The 26,440-nt window shown below is 41.2% G+C and overlaps 1 protein-coding gene across 5 annotated transcripts in view; it reads left to right on the forward strand.

Moving 5' to 3' along the window:
- zbtb24 (zinc finger and BTB domain containing 24) overlaps window positions 1–21,786 on the forward strand; it is a 39,082-nt gene extending 17,296 nt beyond the window's left edge. For all 5 annotated transcript variants that reach the window (XM_041188697.1, XM_041188698.1, XM_041188700.1 and 2 more), the window contains exons 3-7: window positions 8,099–8,266; window positions 10,580–10,663; window positions 14,078–14,161; window positions 15,456–15,537; window positions 19,015–21,786. In XM_041188697.1, coding sequence (XP_041044631.1) covers window positions 8,099–8,266; window positions 10,580–10,663; window positions 14,078–14,161; window positions 15,456–15,537; window positions 19,015–19,864 — 1,268 coding nt within the window. In that variant the 3' untranslated portion in view covers window positions 19,865–21,786. The remainder of the gene's footprint in view (window positions 1–8,098; window positions 8,267–10,579; window positions 10,664–14,077; window positions 14,162–15,455; window positions 15,538–19,014) is intronic.
- The last annotated feature ends 4,654 nt before the right edge of the window (window positions 21,787–26,440 follow it).

Genomic DNA, 26,440 nt, shown 5'->3' on the forward strand with positions numbered 1-26,440 from the left:
TAAGGACAATCAGGGATGGGCAACAAATGCTGACCTTGCCAGTGATGCCCACACCCCATGAAAGAATAAATGAAGTATTTTTATGTTGTAAAACGTGTAACTCCCAAAACCAATACATTGTTTGGAACTGATCTCCAGCCATAGGAATAAAAACAGAAAGTGCTAGAAAACGCAGGAGGTCTGGTAACATCTGTGGAGAGAAAAACAGAGTTAACGTTTCGAATCCAATATGTCTCTTCTTCGGAAGCCAAAGAAGAGTCATATTGGACTCAATATGTTAACTCTGTTTCTCTCTATAGATGCAGCCAGACCTGCTGAGTTTTCCAGCATTTTCTGTTTTTATTTCAGATTTCCAGCATCCACAGTATTTTGCTTTTATTCCAGCCAAAGGAATGTTGACGGCCAGCGAAAGGGATCCCTGGCCCCAACCGCTTCCTCTTCACCATGGACGTCCAATCCCTCTACACCTCCATCCCCCACTAGGATGGTCTGAGGGCCCTTAGCTTCTTCCTCGAACAGAGGCCCGAACAATCCCCATCCACCACTACTCTCCTCCGTCTGGCTGAACTTGTTCTCACACTGAACAATTTCTCCTTCAACTCCTCTCACTTCCTCCAAATAAAAGGTGTGGCTATGGGTACCCGCATGGGCCCCAGCTATGCCTGTCTCTTTATGGGGTATGTGGAACATTCCTTGTTCCAGTCCTACTCTGGCCCCCTTCCACAACTCTTTCTCCGGTACATCGATGATTACTTCGGTGCCGCGTCATGCTCTCGTCGGGACTTGGAAAAATTTATTAATTTTGCTTCCAATCTCCACCCCTCCATCATTTTCACGTGGTCCATCTCTGACACTTCCCTTCCCCTCCTTGACCTCTCTGTCTCAATCTCTGGTGATAGACTGTCCACCAGTATCCATTACAAACCCACCGACTCCCACAGCTATCTCGACTACAGCTCCTCACACCCCGCTTCCTGTAAGGACTCCATCCCATTCTCTCAGTTCCTTCGCCTCCGTCGCATCTGTTCTGATGATGCTATCTTCAAAAACAGTTCCTCTGACATGTCCTCCTTCTTCCTTAACCGAGGTTTTCCACCCATGGTCGTTGACAGGGCCCTCAACCGTGTCCGGCCCATCTCCTGCGCATCCGCCCTCACGTCTTCTCCTCCCTCCCAGAAACATGATAGGGTCCCCCTTGTCCTCACTTATCACCCCACCAGCCTCCGCATTCAAAGGATCATCCTCCGCCATTTCTGCCAACTCCACCATGATGCCACCACCAAACACATCTTCCCTTCACCCCCCCCATCCGCATTCCGTAGGGATCGCTCCCTCCGGGACACCCTGGTCCACTCCTCCATCACCCCCTACTCCTCAACCCCCTCCTATGGCACCACCCCATGCCCACGCAAAAGATGCAACACCTGCCCCTTCACTTCCTCTCTCCTCACCGTCCAAGGACCCAACTCTTTCTCCGGTACATCGATGATTACTTCGGTGCCGCGTCATGCTTTCGTCGGGACTTGGAGTGAAGCAGCATTTCACTTGCATTTCCCCCAACTTAGTCTACTGCATTTGTTGCTCCCAATGTGGTCTCCTCTACATTGGAGAGACCAAACGTAAACTGGGCGACCGCTTTGCAGAACACCTGCGGTCTGTCCGCAAGAATGACCCAAACCTCCCTGTCGCTTGCCATTTTAACACTCCACCCTGCTCTCTTGCCCACATGTCTGTCCTTGGCTTGCTGCATTGTTCCAGTGAAGCCCAACACAAACTGGAGGAACAACACCTCATCTTCTGACTAGGCACTTTACAGCCATCCGGACTGAATATTGAATTCAGCAACTTTAGGTCGTGAGCTCCCTCCCCCATCCCCACCCCCTTTCTGTTTCCCCCTTCCTTTTCTTTTTTTCCCAATAAATTATAAAGATTTTCCTTTTTCCACCTATTTCCATTATAAAAAAAAATTATTATTTTTTTTACATCTTTTATGCTCTCCCCACCCCCACTAGAGCTATACCTTGAGTGCCCTACCATCCATTCTTAATTAGCACATTCATTTAGATAATATCACCAACTTTAACTTTAACACCTATGTGTTCTTTTGTACCATTGTTGTTGACATCTTTTGATGATCTGCTTCTATCACTGCTTGTTTGTCCCTACAACCACACCCCCACTCCACCTCTCTCTCTCTCTCCGCCCCCCACACACACACCTTAAACCAGCTTATATTTCAACTCTTTCTTGGACTCAAACTCAAGTTCTGTCGAAGGGTCATGAGGACTCGAAACGTCAACTCTTTTCTTCTCCGCCGATACTGCCAGACCTGCTGAGTTTTTCCAGGTAATTCTGTTTTTGTTTTTGAAAGGGATATAAAGATGGTTTGAATTCTGACCTGACACAATGCTGACACAATGTTGAGATCAACATATGGGAGGAAACTACAGTAATTCCTCACTTACCGTCATAGGACTTTGGAGCATGAATAGGCCGTTCAGCCCTTCGACCTGCTTCACCATTCAATAAGGTCGTGGCTGATCTGGTTGTGGTCTCAATTTCCTGTCTGCCCCTCATAACCCTTGACTCCCTTGCCTATGAAAAATCTGACTAATTCTGCCTTGGATAAATTCAATGACCCAGCCTCCACTGCTTTCTGTGGAAAAGAATTCCACATACTAACAACCCTCTGAGAGAAAAAAAATTCTCCTCATCGCTGTCTTAAACGGTAGACCTCTTATTCCTAATCTGTGTCCTCTAGTTTTCGTCTCTCCCACAACTGGAAACATCTTCCCGGTATCTACCCTATTAAGTCCCCTCAGGATCTTATATGTTTCAATAAGATCACCTCTCATTCTTCTAAACTCCAATGGGTATGAATCCAACCTGTCCAACCTTTGTTCAAAAGATAAGCCATTCATCGCAGGAATGAGTTGAGTGAATCGTCTCTGAATTGCTCCTAACGCAATTATATCTTTTTTCAAATAAGGAGACCAAAACTGTACTCAGTACTCCAGATGTGGTCTCACCAAGGCCCTGTCCAGCTGCAGTAAAGCTTCCCTACTTTTATATTCCATTCCCCTCGCAATGAATGCTAACATTTAATTTGCCACCTTAATCACATGCTGAACCTGCATACTAACTTTGTGATTTATGTACCAGGATATCCAGATCCCTCTGTACAATATTGCTTTTCTATTCTTCCTGCAATATGGACAAGTTCATACTTACCCACATTATACCCCTTCTGCCAAATTATTGCCCATTCACTTAATCTGTCTGTATCCCTTTGTGTTAGTCCTAGTTGTGTTCTTTAAAAGTGTGACTTTAAGCTAAACAGTGTTAAACAAATCAGATTTTCCCATAAGAATTAATGTATAAACTGAGTAACATTCCCCAGTGAGTCTCTCCGCTGATCCCCAACGTCTCTTCCCGATCCCCAGTGAGTCTCTTCCTGATCCCCAGCGAGTCTCTTCCCGATCCCCAACGAATCTCTTCTCAATCCCCAGCAAGTCTCTCCCCAGTCTCTGTTACCTGGATGTGGAAACAGTGAATCAATAGCACTTTAACCATATGGAGCGAGGCAACAAATGGCACAGCAGCAGGACAGCAAGTGGGGCAGGAGTGAGGCAGCAAACAGGGTGAGTTTGAGAAAGCAAGAAGGGCAGAAGCAGGACAAGGAGTGAGGCAGCAAGCAGGGCTGGAGTGAGGCAGCGAGCAGGGCGGGAGTGAGGTAGTAAGCAGGTGGGAATGAGGCAGCAAACAGAATGGAAGTGGTGCAGTGAGTGGGGCAAGAATGGTGCAGCGAGCAGGGCAGGAATGAGGCAGCGAACAATGGAAATGGTGCAGTGAGCAGGGCAGGAATGATGGGCAATAAATGCTGGCCAGCGAATCCCACATCCCGTAAAAGAATAAAAAAAGAGGTAGTGAGCAGGGCAACAAGTGGGACAGGAGTAAGGCAACGAGCAGGGGAGCAAGTGGGGTTGGAAAGAGGAAGCAGGCTGGACAGGAGTGAGGCTGTGAACAAGGGAGTAAGTGGGACAGGAATGAGGCAGTGGACAGGGCGGGAACAAGGCAGTGAGTGGGAAAGCAGGCAGGGCAGGAGCAAGGCGACAAGTGGAGTGTAAGCAGGGCAGGAGTGATGCAGCAAATGGGACAGGATGAGGGAGTGAGCAGGACGGTAGCAAGGCAGTGAATAGGGCAGTAAGTGGGGCAGGAGCAAGGCATCGAGCAGCCGGAAGCAGGGCAGTGAATAGGGCTGCAGGTGGGGCAGGAGCAGAGCATCGAGCAGGCCAGCAAGCGGGGCAGGAGCGAGCAATGAGCAGGTTGGGATCTGAATCTCCCAAGCCAACACCTGAGGTTGCAGACAAACCTCCTAACTGTGCTGTTCTATTGCTCTGGTGATGACATTGTGTAATGAGTGCAATGACGCTTTGAAGTCAACGATGCGCGCAAACAACATAAAATTGAAAATGGCAACACAAATTAGAAAAACAGGCCCAAAAGAATAAATGACTTTAAAATGAAACAATGCTGAGTGGGGTGACTTAAAGTGAGGACTTACTGTGGAGTCTGAATAAGCTGGATTTGCCAAAGAAGAGAAACATGGACAGAGGAAAGAATGACAGTCTGCCATTCAGGTTGTCTCTTTGAATTGTTATGACCTGTGTAAGACCAATAACTTTTAAAAAGCAATTCGAATTCCCAGTGACCAACTTAAAGGATCATACAAGATTTCAAGTTTTACAACTTTTATTCCCACAAACTAAAAGTAACATTGACTAATTGTTATCTTTGTAGGCAACTTATACTTTAAACTACAGAGTAGAACTTTCCCTTTCTATTTTAACACACTGAAAGTTCCACTCCATGGTTATACTTTACAGTGTCCCTTAAGCAGACATTCAGTTCTCCCAGGACCAGTCTAAAGTGACTTTTCATGCCCAAGGGTTTACTCCTGTTCTTTTCGTTTCCCAGCCTGGTAGCCTTTTAACTCCAGAACTATCTTAAATAGTGAAGGTTTTCACTAGATTCTCCCTCTAGCTCAAGCTAGCTCCCCCTCCCCCTTCCCTAGCTTGCTGCCCTATTCACTGCCTTGCTACCGCCCTGCTTACTCCCTCATCCCGCCCCATTTGCTGCATCACTCCTGCCCTGCTTGCACTCCGCTTGTTGCCTTGCTCCTGCCCTGTCTGCTGTCCCATTCACTGCCTCACTCCCGGCCTGCCCACTGGCTCATTCCTGTCCCACTTACTCCCTTGTTCACAGCCTCACTCCTGTGTTACTGACGAGGTAAGCATTTATTGCCAATCCCCAATTGCCCTTGAGATGGTGGTGGTGAGCTGTCTTCTTGAACCTCTGCAGTCCATCTGCTGTAGGTACACCCACAGTGCTGTTAGGAAGCGAGTTCCAGGATTTTGACCCAGTGACAGTGAAGGAATGATGATATAGTCCCATGTCAGGATGGCTTGGAGGAGTGCATGCAGGTGGTGGTGTTCCCATGCATCTGTTGCCTTGACTTTCAAGGTGGTAGGGGTTACAGGTTTGAAAGGAGCTTTTGAAGAAACCTTGGTGAGTTACTACAGTGCATGCTGTAGCTGGTACACACTGCTACCATTGTGCAGCAGTGGTTGAGTGATTGAATGTTTTAAGGCCGTGGATAGAGTGCCGATCAAGCTGACCTGGATGGTATGGAGCTTCTTTTTGGAGCTGCACTCATCCAGGCAAGTGGAGAGTATTCCATTCCACGCCTAATTAAAGGATTTATAGTGCAAGGCAAATGGGAGTGGTAGTGGAATAAGTAAAGAAACAAAAGATGAAGCTAGTGGAGCTATAAATAGATAATAGCAGAATCATTACTAATTACTGCTGTCTGGTTATGATCTGAAATTATCGAATTCAGTGTTGAGCCTAGAAAGTTGTCAAGTGCCTAACCTAGTTCTTTGAGCTCCTTGGAGCTATGTGGAGGCTGAAGACAGAGAGGTCAGAGTGTGAATGGCAAGCAACTGGAAGCTTGCGGTCTGAATGGGGATGTGTAGCAAAGCAATCATCCCGTCTACATTTGGTCTCCCATGTACATTGTGATCAGCAAAAACAGATAATAGGTTGAAAGAAGCATAAGTAAATCACTAATTGACCTTGAAGAATGTTTGGGGCCCTGGATGGTGAAAGGTCAGGAAGGTGCCATGAGAAGTGGTGCGAGTGTTGTGCGGGGGTGACAGAAGAGTGGGCCTGGAGTAGAGAATAGTCCCTTCAAAGTGCTAAAAGAGGAGGGAAGTGGAAGATGTGTTTGGTGGTGGCATCATGCTGAAGGTGGCGGAAATAGCGAAGGATGATCCATTGAATGTGGAGGCTGGTGGAATGGAAGGTGAGGACAGGGGGAACTACATCTTGGGAGGGAGGAAAAGAGTGAAGGCAGTAATGTGGAAATGGGACAGACATAGTCGAGAGCACTGTCAATCATCTTCGGGAGAGAGGAGAATCCTCATTGAGGATAAAGGAAAGCACTGGGGTGGAAGATGATATCATTAAAATAGACATGTCTAGTAATGTCCGCTGGTCAGTTTAGGAAAAAATTGGGCTCAGCTACAGTTAGCTCCATGGTCTAACAGTGCACAAGCAATCTCTCTCTACCCTCTCCGTCCATGTCAGCTCTCTGCAAGAGCAACTCAGCTAGTCCCACTACCCTACCCTTTTTCTGTGGCCAAGCAATTTTTTTTCTCTTAGTAGCTTATTCAATTCTCTTTTGAAAGTCATGATTGAATCTGCCTCCACCACACTCTCAGGCAATGCATTCAAGATCCACTCGATGCATAAAAAAAGTTTTTCCTCATGTCACCGATGGTTCTTTTGGCTGTTGAGGCCAAACCAGTGTTTGAAAGGTTCATCATAATTTCCTTTCTTTTGTACTTTTAACCACTTTGTCAACTTGCCCTGATTTGCATGCATACATTTCCCTAGGTCCCTCTGTATCAGCACCCTCTTTAGAATCATACCCTTCAGTTTATATTGCCATTTCTCATTCTTCCTACCGAAATGTATCACTTCATGCTTCTCTGCATTAAATTTTGTCTGCCATACCTATCACAGCTACACATGTCCATTCGACCAGCCTGTCCGTTCTCTTGGTCTAAAACTATCCTTCTCACAGTGCACAACACTTCCAAGTTTTGTGTCAATCTGCAAGTGTTGAAATTGTGCTCTGTACACCCAAGTTGAGGTCATTAATATAGACAATGAAAAGCAGTGGCCCTGGTAGTGACCCCTGGGAACCCCACCATATATCTTTCTCCAGTCCAGAAAGACAGCCATTCACCACTACTGTTTCCTGTCATGCAGCCAACTTCTATCTATGCTGCCACTGTCATTTTCATTCCATGGACTTCAACTCTGCTGGCAAACCTAATATGAACCTTAGGCATTTGAAGAGACACCATCACTTGTCGAACTGTACTGTAATATAGGTTATAAAAACAGAAAATACTCAGGGGGTCTGACAGCATCTTTGGAGAGGGAAACAGAATTAATATTTTGGGCTGTGACCTATCATCAGAACCGCAATAAAGGTTGTTGCATAGACTAGGCTTATATTCCCTTGAGTATAGAAGACTATGGGATAATCTAATTGAGGTATTTAAGATAATTAAAGAAAGGGATAGGGTAGCAAAAAAAATCATTTTTTCTGGTGGCAGTACAGAACAAGGAGGCATCACTTTAAAATTAAAACTAGGCCTGAGTGGTGATGTCAGGGAGCACTTCACACAAAAGGGTGGTGGAAATCTCAAACACTCACCCCCAAAAAGCTGTTGATGCTGAAGGTCAATTAAAAATGTTAAAATTGAGATTGACGGTTTTTTTGTTAGTTAATATTAAGAGATACAAAAGAAAGGCCCGAGAATGGAGTTGAGATAGAGATCAGCCATGATTTAATCGAATGGCAAGTAGGCTTGAGGGACTGAATGACCCATTCCTGTTACTATGTACCTAAGTTAACACTTTTAAGGAAAGAGGAAAAAAGGTTTCATATAATTCTGTTGTCATAGGGTTGGATGCAAATTTTGACATTTAAATGTTAATTTTTAAAAATTTTGTTCCATGGCAGGCGAACGTCCTTTTAAGTGTTTTGAATGTGGTAAAGGATTTTCACAGAAGCACACACTGCAAGTTCATGAGCGAATGCATACTGGGGAGCGTCCTTATAACTGCACAGTCTGTGGAAAGGCATTGACCACCAAGCACTCCCTGTTGGAGCATATGAGTCTGCACACAGGTAATTGCACTGCACCTTATTTTTTTAATCACAGTTTGAATAACAAAAGGATCATTACCAATAATAAATAATTAAAACACCAACATGGTACACTGCATAGAAGTGATTTATATCAGTGATTCCTCATAAGAGACAGAATTAAGTTCTAGCAAAGTGTTCATAGTGTCTTTACAACGGAAGCAGGCCATTCAGCCCATTGAGTTCATGCTGGCTTTCTGTAGAGCAACCAGCTAGTTCTATTCCCCCACTCTATCCCAAGAAGCCTGGAAGTTATTTCCCTTAGATGCTTATTCAATTATCCTGCATTCATGTTTTAATGACATGAGAGACTGGAGAATATTTTTATTTGGTAATTCCACTCATGCTGCTTTGATGGCTTGGTAGGTAAATGTATCTTACGTTATAATACTGAGCCAGACAGACCAGCAAGGTATCAACTTGATCAGAATGTTTCTCTGTTAAACCATAATTATCTTCTTATAGGTTGCTTTTCATCTTGATTGTGTATGTATTTTCGTACAAAACTTGAATTCCATATCCCATTTTATGAATTAGTGTTTCATGATGTTTGGCAAATATCCCATTTTGTCATTTATATTTGTTGTAAAGCTGCAAGATTCCATTCCAGACATTTCTGTTTCTTCCAATCCTCCTTTTCATTTTGTTTGTCCCAATTTCAGATCCTTTTCTTTTTCTTGTGGCCAAAATATGCCTGGGATCTTTGGGAAACAGTTGAAAACTATGTGTTTATGATATCCCTAATAGTTTTTTTATTGTGCATGCAGCTTCATTTATTTCAAATGATCAAAAACATCCTTAACTTCACAAACTGACTTCTAAAACTTCAAATTCTGATTGTTGAAAGGCAATTTATGTGATCACAGAATCATTTGCTCCTGAGATTTTGTGATGTTTTATAACTTTATGTTACACTTTGATCATTGCAATAAGTAGGTAGTGTGATGTATTGATGTTCAGTGGGTTCACATATTGCATGTATGAGGAAAGTGAAGTAGTTCTGTCTTGTCTGGTCTGGTGGCTATTTCTTGAATTCAAATACAATGCCTACAGTTTAAAAATCCACTTCTACTAACTCAGTTAGATTGATATGTGTGCTGGAAAATTAGACGCTTCTCCCCATCGCCTGCATCAGCACCCACCGAGATATTAAGTTTGAATATATGCAGTCTTTGAGATTGGCTTTCATATTTATAATAGATTTAGTTATTTTTGAATGTGGTTGCAGTTATGAAAACCATACAATTTTGATAATTATATCAAAGTGCTAATGGGATATGTACTGTACAACTTCTTTCATTCATTGCTCCATTAAGTTGCTCAATAGTTTAAATCTAGATCAAGGTCTGACTTGATTCGCTTTCACATAATAAAGACTGAAGGAAGACCAAGGATAATTCCAGTAGTTTAAGATAATTAATAGACAGTGTATCTGTTTATCAATTCTGGGAATCTTAACAAGCATGCACCTAAATAGTAATGCAAGTGGAGATGCATTGCAAAGCACAGATGTTGTAATCTATCTATGAGAGTGATCTCAAATAAAAGCATTGAAAAATGTTGAGTACAGAACAATATTAAACAATGAAACAAAAGTAAGGTACTGTGGATGCTAGAAACCTAATATAAAAACAGGAAGTGTGAAATGTAGTCAGGAGCAGAGTTAACGTTTCAGGTCTGTGACACTTTCATCAGCTTCAACATTAAGTTCCCTACATAATCCATGTGGAAGGTGTTTGCTCCTTTGAGGTGAGGAAAACTTCACATGAAGACACACCTTTATCATATGCTATTCTCCCCCCTCCTCCCAGGCCCTTTACATTGCACTAGCTATAGATCACCATTGGTCAAAGAAGTTTGCCTGGCCTGCTTCTCAATAAGAGAATGACATAAATTATTAACGTATATGTTTGAAGAAAACCTTTATTGAGAATAAGGTGTTTTGACAAGATTCTTGAATCCACAATGTTGATTAATGGTTTGCAATGTTCAGAAATATCAATAATCTGTGGTAATATGAAGTCAGACAAGTTTCCTGACACAGACCTCTGCAATTTGAAGTGATTATCAACATTAGGCACACATCAGTGTGGAACAAACGCTGCTCTCCATTTGTGTTGCCATTGACTAAACAGTCAACACCTTTTAATTTATTTTTAAATGTTGTCGATATATAATAGTATTGTATAATAATATGCAGTATAATTCCTGCATTTATGCATCTATTGAACGGGCAGTTTTTTATGTGTATATCTCTCCAGAAAATCTTTGCTAAAAATGAATTTTCATTTTAAGGAAAGAAAGCTTTTAATTGTGACCAGTGTGGAAAGTTTTTTACTCAGAGGAGACAACTGAAGAGCCATTACAGAGTGCATACAGGTATAATGTATTGCATATTTGTTTTAATTATCAGTCTCAGAAATATAACATGTACCCCGCTTGTTAGAATTCCAAAACAAAACTGCGCTGAGTACTGTTGTTATCAAAAATACCACAATATAACCAATATCAATTGCTGAAATAGTGCTCTCATGGTTTTGATAACCTCTAAATTGGATAACTGCCTTGGGAATATCCCAAGTATTTTCTTCTCAACAACAGCAGCTTGTATTTATGTAGTGACTTTAACATAGTATACAGTGTCAGCTAAGGCCCAGTTGGTAGCACACTTACCTTTGAGCCAGAAGGTCATACATTCAAGTCCCACTCCAGAAACCTAAGCACCAAAATCTAGAATGATGCTGTGGTGCAGTACTGAGGGAGTGCAGCACTGTTGGAGGTGAGAAATTCAGATGAGACATTGATCCATGTCCCCGTTTGCCCTCTCAGGTGGACATAAAAGATTCCATGGATTCAGTATTTTGAAGAGCAGTGTTAACCCAGGGTTCTGGCCTGTATTTATCCCTCAGTCTGGTGATTATCACATTGCTGTTTGTGGGAGCTTGCTGTGTGCAAATAACTATCATTTTTCCCACACCACACTTAAAAAAACTCATTGTAACGCATTGTGGGATGTCCTGAGATCATGAAAGGTGCTATATAAATGCAAGTGTTCCAAAATTTCCCAAGGCACAGGAACTTTATCAAACAAAATTTAGCAGATAAAGGAGCCACATAGAGCTATTAAGGTAGATGACCAAAATCTTGGACGAGAGGCAGATTTTAAGGCACATGTTAAATGACAATTGAGAGTAGAGAGCCAGAAAAACTTAGGGAGGGATTTCAGAATTTAAGCCTAGGCAGCTGAAGGCACAGTCGCCAGTAGTGGAGTAATGAAAATAGGGCATGTGCAAGTGGCCAGAATTGGAGAAGTACAGAGATCTCAGGGGGCTGTAAGGACTGGAGGAGGTTACAGAGATAGAGAATGGCGCGGTCATGTAAGATTTTAAAATAAAGGTGAAGACTCTCCATATAATTGATTAATTAAGTTTGATCCCTTGTTACTCTTCAGAAAGTAGCTATGCTCTGAGCCTAGTAGGTTCATACATTCACTTCCTATAAGTACACTTGTTATTCTATACTGCAATATTCTTATGTTGGGTGTTTTGCTTACTTTGCAAGTTAGTTTTCCTTTTCTTTGCCATTCCCCATATCATAAGATCAAGCAATGTCATCAAGAAAAATTCTTCTTATTCCCTGGCTATCTTAAATATGTGTATGCTGGTTACTGACCTGGAATAACCCCAGGTTTTGCCAGAAATCCTGAGGTTATTACAGAGATCTCAGCAGCTGTGCTGTAGGTAGTTATAAACCATAATTACAACCCTTGATGAGATGCTCTTTATTGGGTAGAAATTACTGTTGGTGAATCAATGTTTGAATTCTCAATACATTTAACCATTTGATTTAATACCTTTATTAAAGTTTAGTAAAGGAAGTTATTTCATAGAATCTTGGAATGGTTATAGGACAGAAGGAGACCATTAGGCCTGTCGTGTCTGTGCCAGCTTTCTGCAAGAACAACTCAGCTAATCCCTTCTCTTGCCTTTTTCTTGCAGCCCTGCAAACTTTTTCTCTTCAGATAATTACCCAATTGCCTTTTGAAAGCTACAATTGAAACTGCCTCCATCACAGTCTCAAACACCACTTTCCAGATATTAACCACTCGCTGCAGAATAAAGCTTTTCCTCATGTCACCATTGGTTCTTTTGCCATTCACCTTAAATCAGCATGCTCTTGTTCTCAGCCCTGCTAAACTCCTGACAGCCAGCTCAAGGACAAAATCAGAAGTCAATCTTTACTCAGCTTTATAACAAATGTGTAACCTCTAACTCTACAACCACCACCAGTGTCAATAAGTGTCTCTTTATATGTGCTCAAGTAATCATCTAATGAATGCCCTCACCTGTATATCCTTAAGCATAATTTATACAATTAACAGGTCCTTCTGCCAGCGTGAATAGTTTCCCCCTATATATTCTGTCCAGACCCCTTATGATTTTGGACACCTCTATCAAACCTCCTCTCAACCTTCTCTTTAAGGCAAACATCCCCAGCTTCTCCAGTCTATCCACATAACTGAAGTCCCTCATCTCTAGGACCATTCTTGTGGATCTTTTGTACACCCTTTAATGTCTTCACGTCCTTCCAAAAGTGTTGTGCCCAGAATCGGACATAATACTCCGGTTGAGGCCAAACCAGTGTTTTACTAAGGTTCACATATCTTCCTTACTTTTTCACTCCATACCTGTATTTATAAAGCCCAGGATCCTGAATGCCTTATTAACTGCTTCTCAACCTGCCCTGCCACCTTTAATGATTTGTGCATATATATCCTCAGGGAATTATTTGATATAATTTCACTGGCATTCATAAGGTAGCATTATCTACAGTTATTTCTACCTTACCTTTTTTTATATACTGACTAACAAACTAGTAAAGATAATCAATTGTTTCAGCTGGGCCTCAAAACAAATCATATACACAGAAATAGTTTCACAAAATGCCTTGGTGTTATAGTGTTAAATGTTTTCCCATAATATGTTATGGGAGAAATGTGAGGTGATGCATTTGGGGAGGTCAACCAAGGCAAAGGGTTACACAATAAATGGGAGGAAATTAAGAGGTATGGAGGAAGTGAGGGATCTTGGAGTGAATGTCCATAGATCTCTGAAGGTAGCAGGACAGGTAGATGGGTGGTTAAGAAGGCATACAGAATCCTTTCCTTTATTAGCTGAGGCATAGAACATAAGAGCAGGAAGGATATATAAAACATTAGTTAGGCCACAACTTGAGTACTGTGTATGGTTCTGATCACCTCATTACAGAAAGGATGTAGTTGCACTAGAGAGGGTACAGAGGAGATTTGCGAGGATGTTGTCTGGACGGAAAATTACAGCCATGAGGAAAGATTGGATAAACTGGGGTTGTTCTCCTTGGAATAGAGGAGGCTGAGGGGAGATTTGATTGAAATGTACAAAATTGTGAGGGGCCTGGATAGAATGGATGGGAAGAGCCTATTTACTTTTGCAGAGCGGTCAATGACTAGGGAGAATAGATTTAAAATGATTGGTAGAAAGGGAGTTGAAGGAAGATTTTTTGCCCAGAGAGTTGTGGGGATCTGGAACTCACTGCCTGAAAGGGTAGCAGAGGCAGAAACCCTCAACGCATTTGAAACGTGTCTGGATATACACCCCAAGTGCCGTAATCTGTAGGGCTAAGGACCAAACACCGTCAAGTGGGATTAGGCTGGGTGGCTCATTTTTTGCCTGGCGCAGACACAATGGTCCAAGTGTCCTCTTTCTGTGCTGTAAACTTTCTATGATTCTATTCTATGATTCTATGTTTTGCTAGGTCAATCTATGCCTGAATGTGTGCATTGCCGTCGTAAATTCATGGATGCTGCTCAGCTGAAGAAACATCTGAGAACACACACAGGTAACTTGCAATGTGGAAGATGTATGGCACAGGAACACATTTTTAGATAAAATATGGTGAACATGTGAGAAACCAGTGATGAATAGGATATGGAGTTTGAAACTTGAAAAAATAGGACAACAAGATTACGTACCATCTAGTTCTACCTGGACAAGCAGCCAAGCAAGGGGACAGAGCTGGGTGAAATAGTACAGAGTTTATGTCTGGAGCCAAGATAGTTGGCTTTTGTTTCACCAGTTTGGAGAATGTTCTGTTTGACCTATGACTTGTCATATAGACAGTTTGGAAAGCTAGAGATGGTTGCAGGATTCAGGCTGATGTCAGAGAGATAGCTCTGGTTGTTGATAGTGTACGCTTGAAAAGTGAGCACGTTCCTGTTAATGATTTCCCTGAGCAGCAGGTAGGTAATGAAAAGAAGGGGTTCAAAGTGGAATCTTGGAGTACTCAGAAAATGACTGTGGCAAGGTGCGAGTGCACACTATTGCTAAAGATATGCTGGTTCTGTTAGGACCAAATAGATGGAACAAAACAAGAGTGATCCAAAGGAGGTGGACAATAGAAGTACAATCGATACAGAGGTGGAAGGAGTGGTTGAGTATCAAACAATGGCACGGAGATCAAGGAGAACAAGGGGCAAAGATACAACATGGCTGCAGTCACAAGAGATGACATTACTGTCTTTTACTTGGGCTGTTTTTGGTCCTCTAATAAAAGTGTAAACTAGGTATTTTTGAGAGAAGTGACCAATGAACAATTAAGAACCTTGGAGAAAAATTATAAGGTTAGATATGGATTGATCATCGACAAGGAAAGAGTATCGAGGGTGTTTTTTCCTGAGAATGGGGTGACAATAGCACTTGGAAGGAAGCGGATGTATAAGTGAGCAAAGACAGTCGTTTAGGATTTGGCGAGCAAGGAACAACAAGCCACCAAAGATGTGAGCAAGTTAAACAAGAAGTCAAATAAGAATTCTTACCCTCTTATTGTGACTGTAGCAGAGGCTTTAGTCCATATTTACCCCATGCTGCACTAAATCAGATGTGCTTGATGCTAACACTGGTGGACAAATGCCATTTCCTGCTACTAGCACCAATGTTTGGTGAGCACAAAAATGTTATTTTAAAAATGCTGAGACCAAAAGGCACTCCTGAAACAAACTGCAGATGCTGGAAATACATCAAAAGCTCTTTAGCATTAAACATGGGTTAACATTTCAGTGCAACGTCTGTCAGAAAAAATATATAGGCATGGTAACCGACTGTGGCAATAATACTCACTTACCTTTGGTTTTCAGGTGAGAAACCATTTACGTGTGAGATTTGTGGTAAATGTTTTACTGCAAAGAATACTCTGCAGACGCACATAAGGATCCACAGGTATATGATTTCACAGTAGTAACATTGCACATATTAAATTGAATATAAAATAGCATAATTGTAGTGGACTAATCTGTTGTCTATATTTACATATAACTGGGAATGCATTTTTGACTTTATCTGTTGTCGAAAGAGAAATTTTATTTACAAAGAGAATTTTCATTTCTATAGCACCTTTCATGATGTTGGGACATTCCAAATTGCTTTACAGCCATGAAGCCCCTTTGAAGCCTAGTCACTGTTGTAATGTAGGGAAAAATGGAAGACAGTCGGTGAACAGAAAGATTCCACAAACAGCAGGGTAGCAAATGCACAAGTAATCTGCTTTTGGTTGTGTTGGTTGAGAGATTTGTTCTAGATCTCGATACCCTTACCTAATGAAAATCTGTCTCAATCTTGAAAGCCCCAATTGTTCTACGTTCAGTCTTTTTGAAGAGAGCGCCAGATTTCTATTACCCATTTATGTGGAATAATTCTTCCTGATTTTACTCTTGAATAACCTTCCTCTGACTTGAAGATTATGCCCCTCTGTTCTTGATTCCCCAACTGAATGCATAGTTTCTTGGTTTTTACACTATCAGATTCTATTTAAGGGGATACAAGCCAAGTTTAAGTGTCTGCCCTTATTATTTAACCCTGTAAACCCTGGTTTCAATGATGAACCTGCTCTGCATCTGTTCTAAACCCAAAACCCTGAGTTGTGGTGCCCAAAAAGGAACACGGTACATCAGGTGGGATCTGTTCTGTTCACAACAGAATGATAATTTCCTCCCAGTGGTTTTCCAGCCCTTTTAAGATGAAGTCCAACATTGTGTGAGCCTTTTTTTAATTTTTGTACCTGTGCACTAGCTTTCAGTGATTTGTGCATCCAGACTCCAAAATCTTTTTGCTTCTCTACAGTACCTAGTTACTCACAGTTTGTTTTCCTTCGATCCAAAATGGTTGACTCACACCTGGCCACATTGAACTCTATTTGCCATAGTTTTACCCAATCAGTTAATATGCCTATGTCCCTTTACAACTTGCTGCTCCCAAAAACACTGTTTACCATCTTTTCTATCTTAGTTTCATCAATAAACTTGGATCTCATAGAATTATATGGAACAGAAGGATGCATTTCAGCCCATTGTGCCTGCTTTTTGAAAGAGCTATTAAATTAATTCCATTCTCCTGCTCTTTTCCATAGCCTTGCAATTTTTTTCCATTTCAACTGTTTATCCAGTTAACTTCTGAATGTTATTATTGAATCACCTGACTTTGCCCCTGCCTCAGCACATCTACTGCTGAAAACCCTTATTCATGCCTTTGTTACCTCTAGACTTGACTATTTCAAGACACTCCTGGTCAAACTTATTCACATTCAACCACATTCAACCCTCTGTAAACTTGAAATCATCAAAAACTCTGCTGCCCATGTCCTAACGCACATCCAATCACATTCATGCATCACCCCTGTGGCTTGCTGACCTAAGGTTCCTGATTATGCAATACCTTGAATTTAAAATTCACCCTTATTTTTCAATCTCTCCACTCTCTTGTTCCCCTCTATCTTTGTAATCTCCTCCAGCCCTATTACACTCCAACATCTGCACTGCTCTAATCCTGCCTTCTTGATTATTCTTGATTTTAATCATCTGCCTTCAGCTGTCAAAGCCATAAACTCTAGAATTTCCCCTCTGCCTCTCTACCTCTCCTGCTTTAAGGCTTTCCTTAAAACCTACCACTTTAATAAGGTTTTGCTTATCTTCTCCAGTAACTCCTTATGTGAATAACACTCCTGTGAAGCACCTAGGGGTGTTTATCTGCATTAAATGTACTATATAGCTACATTGTTGAATCTGCTGCCACCATCCTCTCAGACAGTCCATTCCATATCATCATAATTCTCTGCTTAAAAAAAATTCTCATCTTTGCTCTGGTTCTTTTGCCAATTTTGCCAATTAAATTGATATCCTCCGGTAACTGACCCTTCAACTACTGAAAACACTTTATTTACTGTATTGAAACCTTCATGATTTTTGAACCCCTCCATTGAATTTCTTTTTAACTTTGTCTATTCTAAGTGGAACAATCATAACTTCTCTAGTCTGTCTATGTAATTGAAGTCCTTTATTCCTGGTACCATTCTAGTAAATCTCCTCTGCAACTCCTGCAAGGCCTTGACATCCCTCCTAGAATGTGGTGCCCATTATTGGACCTATCTGAGGTGTAATTAATGATTTATCAATTTAGCTTAACTTTTTCCTTTTTTCCTCTATGCCTCTGTTGATGAAGCCAAGGAGCCCTTATGGTATTTTTAACCACCTTCTTAACTTGTCCTACCACTTTAGAACATTCCTGTATTCTCACTCACAGTTCTCTGTTCTCTAAATCCACTTTGAAATCATACCATGGAGTTTATATTGCCTCTCCTCATCCTTCCTTCCAAGATGCATCACTTTACACTTCCTTGCATTACATTTCATCTGCCATGTGTCTGCCCATTTCAGTATTCTGCTTCCTCTTGAAGTTCTCAGTGGGCAGGATTTTACGCGCTGGCAAGCAGGGGTGGGGCCCCCTCGTCGACACGTAAAATAACATGCAGTGACGTCAGGGGGGAACTCCCAACTTCACCGCGCCCCATTTAAATTTTCGGGAAGATGGGGGCGCAGCGAAATCAGCTGCGCACCCGCTGACCTGTCAATGGCCAATTGAGGCCATTGACAAAATCAATTAAGCAATTAAAGGACTTGCCCATCCAACCTTAAGGTTGGCGGGCAGGCCAGGAGCCCCCGGCACGAACTAGGCAAAGCATGAAACTTCATCCATGAGCGGGATGAGATTTCATGTAGGTTTTAAAAAATTTGAATAAAATTTTTGTGAAAGTTATGGACATGTCCCAACTCATGTGACATTGTCACATGAGAGGACATGTTAGGGAAATTTTACTTTTCTATTTTTAGGTTTTTTACATTTTGAGCTGATCTCCCTGAGGCAGCACTTAGCCTCAGGGAGAAGAGCCTCAGGGAGATGAGTGTGCTCTTTCATGCGCACTCTCAGTTTTTGGATTCCCCCCGCCCCCCCGGCTCGCACAGCGGGAGCGCATAGCGCTTCTGCGCGGACGGCACGCTGGGCGGGCCTTAATTGGCCCGCCCACATAAAATGGTGCCGCGCCTCTGATTGGGGGCACCGATCAGGAGTACGCCTGTGCGCGCCCACTCTTCAACTCAGCCCAGTGTTTACTACTTTTTTGAGTTTTGTGTCATTGGCAAACTTTAAAATTATACCCTGTATATCCAAGTCCAGGATATTAATATATATCAGAAAGAACAGTGACCCTAATACCGACCTTTGGGACATTACCATTGTATACTTCTCTCAGGTCTGAATATCTACTACTTGATTGGGAATTTATTGTTATTCTTACCTAAAAGGAAATAATGTTACTTCTCAAATTTTACATGTGGAAATTAACATATAATATTTATTTAATTTTAGGGGAGAAAAACCCTTTACCTGCACAATCTGTGGAAAATCCTTTGCTGATCCAAGTGCAAAGAGACGTCATGATGCCATGCACACTGGAAACAAGCCCTTTGTATGTCCAACTTGTAATCAGCGATTCACTCGTGCTGACAACCTTAGGTCCCATATGAAGATTCACAGCAAGGAGAGGAAAACCCATGGGATTATTAATGTTCCAGGTGATGGGGGTACAGAGGAGGTGAAAACCATCTTGCAACTGCAGCAGTACCAGCTTCCTGCTGCAGGTGAACAACAGATACAGCTAGTGGTGACAAATGATGTTCATAACATTAATTTCATACCTAACCACGGACAAAGCATCAGCATTATTTCAGCAGAGGGATCACAGAGTCTCCCTGAGGACCAGGCTTCAAACTTGGCTCTGTTGACTCAGCAAGGAGAGCACATGCAGAATTTGACTCTGGTAGCTCAGCCTGGCCAAACAGACCACATCCAGGCCATAGGCATGGTGGAAAACCAGCAATGTCCAGGACAGCCGGAGCAGATGCATGTGATAACGTTGACAAAAGAGGCAATGGAGCACCTCCAGGATCAAGCTCAGCAACTGCAAATGGCACAAGGGAGACCACAGCCTATTAGTCTTGGACAGGGGTCCACTCAGCCAGTTCATTTGAACCAAGAAGCAGCTCAACATCTCCAACGGAATCGATCTGTACATGTTCCTGAACCATCAACTCAAACAATCTCTGTGAACCGAGCTTCACAGCAAATGCAAGAAGAGCAAATTGCAGATCAAACATTCCAATTGCAAGCAGACAGCGTTTCTTACCTCTATACCACTAATTTAGTCACGCAGAGCTAGGCAAATCAATAAATGTAATTGAAACTTTTTACTGGAAATGAAATACCTTTTAATGATTATGTAACAAAGAAGTTATCCCATAATCTGAGATTCTTACAATCTTCAGAGGTTATATTTAAATTTAAATTTCAATTTGTTTATTTTAAGAATACATTTAAAGGTTGATTTATTCCAGATTATTTTCTTTTTGCTTTTACTTCTTTGATGCTTTCCATTCTCTGCAGAGGTTTTGTTGAGTCTTACAAAATATTATGCTAGATTTTCTTTCCCCTCTACCTCCTCTCCTCAAAAGGAAATGGGAGGGAGGAGTGAAATGATTTGCATATACTTGAGCTACAGGTTGAAGATTATTGGTTAGTACCCACATTTAACGTTTTTAAGTTAGTGTTTTTGTTGAAAAATGCTCTTTCACTTTTTGTCTTCAAACACCCAAATAATTCAGAAGGCGTTCAGTTTAAATCTGTCCGTGTTCTCTTGTGCCTTTTCTTAACCGAGCTTAAACTTGAAAGCTTTACAGCAAAATTAACTCTTTGCTGTTCCTTTCCTAATTGCTGCTGTGCTTTGTAGTATTTTAATTTGAATTGACGATGTCAGCATGTTTTTGCTGTTTTTTTTAAATATTAGAATTCTCATCTATGCTTATATTTGAAACTCATATTATGTCTAAATGTTTCATAGATCACAATGCAAAGTAGTTGTTGTATAATAATGTGCCTAACTTCTGCTTTAGAAGCTGAACATTTAAAAAAAGACTCCTTTACAAGCTCAGGAATAACATTAAGTTAAAAATCTTTTCCTTGCAACTTTAAGGTATATTTTATGATACAGTACCTCTCAAGTTGGATCTTTCTTTTCCCTCCCTCTATTTTTAAGCTTCAGATGTAGTAATGGAGGTACTTAAAATTACACTGTCTTTATTATTTCTCTTTTTAAAAAGGTCATATTTTACAAATAAATTCACTTCTTGCTTTAAGCATTGCATACACTTTTGATTTTTTGCTTAAGCATATGATGGGCTTCAATTTGTTAGTATGTGGAAAATTAACAGTTCTGATTGCCACACCCCAAGAGTGTAAAATATATATTTTATATTAGCACAAAACTTGTAGAATATGTTATGTTTGTAAGAATTATATAGTGTTGTTATTCGTACACATTTGCAGTTCCCAGTAAGTGTCTTTGAAGGAGACATATTTTCTGTGACAGGTAGTAATGGAACAATGCAAGGGTGGTACAATAGATGAAAGCCCAGCCTCCTTTACAGACATAGGCTCTGAAGGAAGTCACATGTGATTAAATTTTACACTTTTATTTTGAGCATTACCACTGAAGGTATGTCCCTGTTAGTCTGTTTGCCTGTAAACAATATATCTCAAAAACTTGGTCCACCGAGTATGGCCCAAGGAAGAACTGAATATTTTTTGGCGAAGATCCAGATTTGGATCTTGGAATCTTTTAAAGGATCTGTTAACATTAGGAGATAGGGCGAATTGACATTTTTTTTTAGAATTCTGTGGGTTATTTTGTTTAGAATGTTGTTGATTGTTTCAGAATGTTGTGGATTATCTCGGCTGTTGTAATGCAATTTGTCACAGCTGTCTGAACATAAGCAGAGTTTTCAGAGCAGGTTGCTGAATGTGGATTGGATTGATATGGAATCTATTAATAAAATATTTCCTTTTTGCAGCTTTGTAGTTACAGGGAATTAACCAGGCAGGGAAAAGCTTCAAAGGAGAGTTGTGTAATTGTAATAATGTTGAAAATGTTGAATTAACACAGTGTGGCGGAGGTATGCATTGTACTGAGTGCCTTCTTAACTTTTATTCAACTGTTTTATCCGTGTATTCCAACAATCTGTTAGCTTTGTTGATTGCTGTTCTTCAATAGTGTATGTACCCATATGCAGTACTTTAAATTTTTCTTCTCAAAATGTTATGTCATTTTTCCACCTCCTGAAATATTTTATTCAATGCACTGAAGGAGTACCATTTTAATTGGGGTGCCTCTAACCTCAAGTTGTTGAACTGAGTTTCCATTCTGCCGTTTCCATGAAGACGTTAACCATCTCATTTCACTGTTCAAAAAGAGCCAAGGATTACATCCCTCAGCCAGTTCCACCCAAAATACAGATTAGCTATGGGTATTTTTTTCTCTGTAAGATCACCATAATTAAAATGGAATAAGCTATTTTACTTAAGATTTTAAAAATAGGTTTTTAAAAATTGTCAGTGCCAACCTCTGGAAAATGTGAGTAACTTCTTTATTTATTTATTGTTTCCTGCACCTATTTGCAGAATACTCATGCAGGTTTTTGTTTGGAATAGCAGAACTGCAACTGTAAGGGATTAAAGAATAAGTTATTCTTCACCCCATCAGTGCAGAGTAAATTTGAAGTTCCGTCCCAAAGGCTAAAAAGGCAGTATTCTGCGACCATCTATATTTAATTATATCTAATAGTTTTGAGGTAAACTTTCTTAATTTATTGAGAATAAAGATCTTATAAACAAAGTTAAAATTTGAAGTACAAATTATTGCAAACAGTATTTTTTAATGGATGGATATCCTCTTTTTGTCCTATCCATCTGTACTATGGGTGTAGCCTGCTTGCCAGGGTGCAACTAAATTACTAAGTATAGTGATGTTTAACAGTCTCCATCATGAACTAACCATTTTGGACCAGGATAACAGCAAGATTGGGAGAAAAACAGCAAAATACACTGCTAAACAGGATCCCTGCCAAGCTTTGAGAAGAATATGGCGATTCAGTGCTTGGAGTCAGAGCTGTTGGATGCTGGAAAATCTGGAATCAAAACTGAAAATGCTGGAAAAACTTAGCAGATCTGACAACACTTGTGGAGAGAGAAACGGAGTTAACATTTCAAGTCTGTATGACTCTGCTCTGAAGAAGAGTCATACAGACTCTAAACGTTAACTCTTTCTCTCTCCACAGATGCTGTCAGACCTGCTGAGTTTTTACAGTATTTCCTGTCTAAATTCAAAGAATTGTGTGGAAAATTAAAGCAAATGGATTGGAGGGGTGTGTTGTGCAGTAGAGTTATACTCTATTATTCTGTCTGTTCAGCAAAACTTCAGTGGAGGGCACCTAGTGTACAATGTTCTGGTCAGGCTTCATCTTGGGTAGTGTCCCATTCTGTTTGCTAAGAAGCAAGACTTTCTAGTGCTGAAGTCATGCAGGGAAGAGCCACAAGACTGATTTTCTCACATCAAAGGTCTGGGAAAGCCAGTGAACCTTGGGTTTTTTGGCCTTTAAAAGGGATGTGACAATATACAGGTATATGACAGTAAATTGTTTGGGAAATGTAAATCCAGAAAATTGCTTCAAATTAAAACAATGAGAGTAGGTCAGGGACACTAATTCATTGGACTATTGAAGTAAATCCCTGAAATACTTTAACAATTAGACACAGAACTGAGAAGTTGTAGGATCTTTCTAGATTGATGAATTAAGATGGACTAAAGGGACTTTATTCATCCATAAGTTCTTGCAAATTCCACTAGAACGATTTGCTTCTACGACCTTATTGAAAAGAGGAAGGAAAATATTCTTTAGTGTTGTTTTGACATGGAATGGAATAAAAAATGGAGTAGTGGAATAAAAATCAGTAATCTTTGAAAGGTAAGTGATTAATTATTAGACAAAATGAGAAAGGGCAGAGAAAAGCTGCTAAGTAAATTACCAAGATGATGGCACGTGCTTCATGGATTAAGCAATCTCCTGTGCTGTAAAATTCTGCAATTCAAAGTTTTGCTATTCATTTATGAGTCATGGCAACAAGTGTGGAAGATTTTGACTGAAAGTAATTCCAGGCAAGCCTGATTCTTCTTCCTCCAACATCCACATTTATGTTTTTTCGGCAGGGAGCATCTGGAATGGAGAGTGCCTAATTTTTATTTAATTGGCTGTAAAACAAATGAAATATTAAAGAAATTTGGGGATTTGTGACATAAATTCATCACATTCTTTCTTGGGATGTGTCGTTGAGGTTGGTTAAAGCATGTCTGAGTTACAATGTCAGCGGGAGGACAGTGTAGGCAGCGCTGCCAGATCCTCAGCTAGGAGGCCAAAGTTGGGGTGGTTCGATGTCAACACCTCTAAGACATATCCCTTGGTCCAAGGCATTATCCCACCAAGTTTTGTTGAGATTGGCCCAAGGACCTTGGAGGAGTTTGCCAACAAACAACATTTTTCTTTTATATAGAAAGAAAGGAAGGAGGGAAAACCCAGAATGTGATCACAAATGACACCTAGCTGTATCATCCGTTGATACCCTTGAGTTGATTCTTTTTTAATGGTCTTTCCTCTCATCATAAATGCTGGCAGGTTTTTGTGTCGAATCTACCTTGCAACATAAGCTCTGACTTCCTGAAACTTTAGCTCTTCTGTAGTCAGTTTGAAAATAGCCTCCCCTATTCCTAAGGCAAGAGAGTTTCTCTGTACAGGACTTTGACCTTCTCCATGGAAACTGCATGTCTGTTTACAATTTCTCCCTTCAGCATGGCTCTGTCTCGGTGTTTACAGCTTGAAGTGGTCGGCTGCATTACAGATCCAGCATTTTGCCAGGCAAAATGTGCAGCAGAGGTGATTAAAATGTTTTGCCTTCTCTCTGTTACTTAAAGATTGGTTTGTTTAAAAGGACATGCAACCTATGAATGCAAAGAGATTCCTAACAGCAGAGTGAACCAGTTGCAAAATGTATTCTGGTTCTACTTTAAATAAAGGATAAAAATTTAATCCATAAAAATTTTATCAAGCAAAGTATAAAGTATATGTCAAGCAATTTACTTTTTAAAACTGTGAATATAAAAATGCAGGAAGTTTTTTTGAGATATTGGGATATGAGCATTGCTGCCACAGGCAACATTTATTGCTCATCCCTAATTGCCCTGGAGAAGATGATGGTGAATTACCTTTCTGTATCACTACAGTGTATATGGTGTAGGTACACCCTCAGTGCTTTTAGGAAAGGAATTCCAGCGACAGCGAAGAACGGCAATATAGTTCTGAGTCAGGGCATTGTGGAACTTGTAGGTGTTGGCATTTCCATGCGGATGTTGCCCTTGTCCTTCTGAGTGGTAGAGGTGGGTTTGAAAGCTGCTGTTGAAGAAGCCTTGGTGAGTTGCTGCAATGCATCTTGTAGACAATACACACTGCTGCCACTGTGCACCAGTGATGCAATGGGTGAATATTTAAGGTGGTGGATGGGGTGCCAATCAAGTGGGCTGTTTTGTCTTGGATGGTGATGAGTTTTGTTGGAGCTGTTGACATCCAATCAAGTGAAGAGTATTCCATCACACTTCCTGACTTGTGCCTTTGTCAATGGTAGGCAGGCTGTGGGAGTCAGGAGATGAGTTACTTGCTGCGGAACTCCAAGTCTCTGACGTGCTCTTGTAGCCACAATTTTTATATGGCTACTCCAGTTTAGTTCTGGTCAATGGTAATCCCCAAGCAGAGCGAGGGTGGGGAATTCAGCAATGGTAATGCTGTTGAATGTCATTGGGGAAATGGTTAGATTCTCTCTTGTTAGAGATGCTCATTGCCTGGCACTTGTGTGGCATGAATTTTACTTGACACTTACCAGCTGAAGCTTGAATTTTGTCTGATCTTGCAACTCCTCAGATGCTGAAGCAGTCCATATGCAGCAAGTGGTACTGAACACTGTGCAATTATCAGTGAACATCCCCTCTTCTGAGCTTATGTTGGAGGGAAGCTTATCGATGAAGCATTTGAAGATCATTGGGCCTAGAGGGACTCCTGCAGGGATTTTCTGGAGCTGAGATGATTGGCCTTCAACGACCATAATCGTCTTGCTTTGTGCTAGGTTTGACTCCAACTAGTGGACAGCCTCATTCCTATTGACTTCAATTTTGCTCGGGCTCCTTGGTGCCATAATCAGTCAGATGCCACCTTGATGTTAAGGACAGTCTCTCTCACCTCATCTCTGGAATTCAACTCTTTTGTTCATATTTGGACCTAGGCTGTGATGAGGTCAGGAGCTCAAAGGTCCTGACAGAACTCAAACTGAGCATAAGTGAGTAGGTTATTGCTGTGTAAGTGCTGCTTGATAGCACTGTCATCAATACCTTCCATCAGGTTACTGATAATTGAGTACAGACTTATGGGGAGGAAATTTGCTGTATTGGATTTGTCCTGCTTTTTGTGGACAGTCTATACCTGGGAAGTTTTCACATTGTCGGTAGATGCTAGTGTTGTAGCTGTACTGGAACAGCTTGGCTAAGGGCGCAACTAGTTCTGGAGCACAAGTCTTCAGTACTATAGTCAGGTGTTGTCAGGGCCCAGAGCCATCAGCCTCCTCATCACGTGGAGATCTCAGAATTGAATGACAAAATTGTCACAGCGCAGAAGGAGGCCAATCAGCTCAACGTGTCTGCAATGGTCTCGGAATAAGCAATTCGCCTGGTGTCATTCTCCCATCTTCTCCCCATAACCCTGCATGTTCTTCATTTTCAGATAACAGTCTGATTCCCCTTTGGATGCTTCAATTGAACCTGCCTCCACCACACTCTCAGGCAGTGCATTCCAAACCTTAACTACTT

This window comes from Carcharodon carcharias, chromosome 5 (assembly GCF_017639515.1).
Source record: "Carcharodon carcharias isolate sCarCar2 chromosome 5, sCarCar2.pri, whole genome shotgun sequence".
In the NCBI taxonomy this organism is placed as follows: Eukaryota; Metazoa; Chordata; class Chondrichthyes; order Lamniformes; family Lamnidae; genus Carcharodon; species Carcharodon carcharias.